Genomic DNA, 3,515 nt, shown 5'->3' on the forward strand with positions numbered 1-3,515 from the left:
TAATTTAATTATTATCTACATATATAGTATTAAAATTACGCGTATTGGATAGTTATAAATTTAGTAAATAACAATTGTACAAATTTGTTTAAGAATCCAGCTAATCCCATTTTTAAAGTATGTTTTTTGATATTCGATATTTTTCATTTAATGCTCTACTTATTAAGTATAACAAGATCAGAAGCAAAATGTTAAGATATATCAACAATCTAGTCCTCTATTAATTTTCATTCATTCAAAATACTTAAAAGGAATAAAATCCCCAACTTTAATTAATTATACGTGCTCGCACTACATAGGGCTTTAACCATAAATATACATGCACATAAGAAAGTTGATGATACATATTACTCGACAATGGGTTCTCTCACAAAATCTCATCTATGTTTTCTAGTTACCTTTCTTTTCGCCATTCATGTTTTACATTATATCTCACCTCTTGAAGCCAATAATAATGGCGGGTTCAGTGCTAGACTGATCCGGAAAAACCTTCCCTCTAGACGCAGCATCTTTCAGCCAAATATATATAACGGTGGAGAGTCCCCAGTGAATGCCTATCTTGGTCAATATCTCATGGAGGTTTCCATTGGAACTCCACCGGTAACCATTCAAGGTATCGCTGACACGGGTAGTGATCTCGTGTGGACGCAATGTGTACCATGCGATAATTGCTACAAGCAACAAAAACCCTTGTTTAATTCTCAAAAATCCTCCACTTATTCCAACATCGCATGCACCTCACAATTGTGTCATAAGTTGGACACAGGCGTGTGTTCTCCTCAGAAGCAATGCAACTACAGCTATGGCTATGGAGATTCTTCCTTAACAAAAGGTGTTCTTGCACAAGAAACACTTACCTTGGAGCAAAACCGTAAAGTTAGTGGCTTTATTTTCGGCTGTGGACATAATGACAAGGGTGGTTTCAATGATCATGAAATGGGTATTATTAAACTACTCTTCCACCTTAGTCTATGATAACAATAAAGAAGTCTCGTGTCCCACAAATTCAACCTAACAGAATACATAAATTCAATTACAATTTTAGTCTTTATTATCTTATCTTATCTTTATTTGCTTTTATCTTTCATAGGACAATGCTCTATATATATTTAGTTTTACCTTCATAACTCAATTCAATTCAATTCAATCAATCAAGAAATACAAAGTATAATATTTTTTCTCTCTTCTTTTCTTATTCTTTCACAATTTTATCAGGTATAATCGGTCTCGGAAGAGGGGAAGTGTCTCTAATCTCTCAAATAGGTTTTAACTTTGGAGGCAAGTTGTTCTCGATGTGTTTGGTTCCATTTGGCACTGACCCAAGCATTTCAAGCGAAATTCGTTTTGGAAGTGGGAGTGAAGTAATAGGGCATGGTGTGGATTCTACACCTTTGGTTTTCAAGGAAGGTGATAAGACAACATATTCTGTTACCTTAAATGGTATTAGTGTGGGACATAAATTTTTACCCTTTAGTAGTTCTTCACAAACTGTAACCAAAGGTAACATGTTCCTAGATTCGGGGACACCACCAACTGTTCTACCACAAGATTTGTATGATCGATTGGTGGCTGAAGTGAGAAATCAGGTTAAGATGGAGCCCATTAAAGATGACCCACAACTGGGTAACCAGCTTTGCTATAAAACAAAGACTAATCTTCGTGGGCCTATATTGACAGCCCATTTTTTCGGTCATGTAAATCTACAGTTAAGTCCAATCCAAACCTTCATACCACCGAAAGATGGTGTTTTCTGCTTGGCATTTACCAACACTAGTAGCGCTGTCGGGATTTATGGCAACTTTGCTCAATCAAATTTTTGGATTGGGTATGATCTAGAACACCAGTTTGTCTCTTTCAAGGCAACTGATTGTACGAAACACTAGAGTTTCGCCCCCTCCCCCTCTTTTCTCATTCTATCCTATCTATTTCTTGAATAATTGATAATCCAACCGTACAAATTTATATCACTATATAAATAATAATTTCTTTTATCTATTATATTTATTATAGGGTTTTGTTTTAAACTTTTGATTGTATTATATCCTCTGTTATTTGACTTTTCATTTTATTCGTGCACTTGATAATTTAACATATTTGGCTTCTGTTGTTAGAATCTATTATCTATTATATATTACTAATTTTACAACCAAAATTTGTCACATATCACTCTCTCATTACAATTGAAATCAAATCTTTCCCTCCAAAATTAAAGAGTTCTTCCCTCCTCCCTCTCCCTTTCTCCAACTCTCTCATTCCTTTGCCCACTATATCTTTCTTATATATCATTATCAATGACTAATTACAAATTTGACCATCAAAATGTGTAACATGATATTTTCTAATTGTATTTAATTAAATTAAAATTAAAATATTAAAATTAAAATTAAAATATAACTATATTATATATTACTAAATAATTTAATAACTAAAATGTATTACATAATTTTCTATTATTAAAATTGAGAAAAAAATATTTCTCATTAAAAATAGTTCTTACAACTGTATTGGGTTTCTCTGAATTCACTTTGTGACGCCTTTATCCTCCCTTAAACCAAGTCGTTGTTTTTCATCTCCTACTCTCTGCTTATCTCGAAACTTTTGAAACAGGGGCGGATGAGACTGGTTTTGTGAGTATGCCCGCGATTTGTTCCTAAGCTAGGATGTGAATGACATGCGCCTGACGTGTACCACTCTGTCTCTAGAAAAAAGTATATCCACTTCAAGGTGTTTGGACCTTCCATGTAACACTGGGTTATGGGACATCAGAACTGCACTTTGATTATCGCAGAAAATTGTGGGAGCACATGGTTCCTCAACATTAAGCTCCTTCAGCAACTTTTTCTAGTATGCACACAGCTCCGTCTCTCATTTGGTACCTCTCAAGCTGCATCATATAGACTTCTTCACGCAAGTCACCATTGAAGTGTTGTGGAATCCAATGAGGGTTATGCCTTTCGGTGGTTGCTGCAAGGACCAAGTCTTTCACCGTATGAGGGCAGAATATTCCTCATTCATTGTAGTGTTGCTAAGGCTTGAGCAATTGTGCTTGGCTCATGTTGAGTCAGGTTTGGAGGTGTATTGGCCACTACAGCCACATAAGTCCTTGGTTTGAGGCTGCCAGATTTACTCCTTGTCATTATTTTATGAGTGTTAGTGGAAGAGGGTGTTGGTGCTGATCAGTGGTGGAGCTTAGTTCAGACAAGGGAGTGGTAGAGCTTAGTTCAGATAAGGGGTGGCCATGGCCCCCAAAACTTTTTATAAAAAACTTAGTAATACTTTTTCAAAAGATAAAAAAATAGTTCAATTAACTTAAATACTTTATTATGACTTAAAGTATCTAATAAGTGCAATAAACAACACTCTCTCTATCTTTAGGTTCAAATATAAAAAATTAGATATCTTTTATTTATTTAATTTAATATTATTTTATATTTTACTATTTATTTAATTTAATTTTTTATATGATAAAAAATAATAGAATATTCAATAAGTATTAATATTATTGTATTTGTATA

The 3,515-nt window shown here is 34.0% G+C and overlaps 1 protein-coding gene across 1 annotated transcript; it reads left to right on the forward strand.

Moving 5' to 3' along the window:
• On the forward strand, positions 358–1,896 carry LOC107607962 (aspartic proteinase CDR1-like). The gene is made up of 2 exons (XM_016309854.2): positions 358–940; positions 1,216–1,896. The coding sequence occupies exons 1-2, from the start codon at positions 358–360 to the stop codon at positions 1,881–1,883; spliced, it is 1,251 nt and encodes a 416-aa protein (XP_016165340.1). The 3' UTR covers positions 1,884–1,896.

This window comes from Arachis ipaensis, chromosome B07 (assembly GCF_000816755.2).
Source record: "Arachis ipaensis cultivar K30076 chromosome B07, Araip1.1, whole genome shotgun sequence".
Classification (NCBI taxonomy): domain Eukaryota; kingdom Viridiplantae; phylum Streptophyta; class Magnoliopsida; order Fabales; family Fabaceae; genus Arachis; species Arachis ipaensis.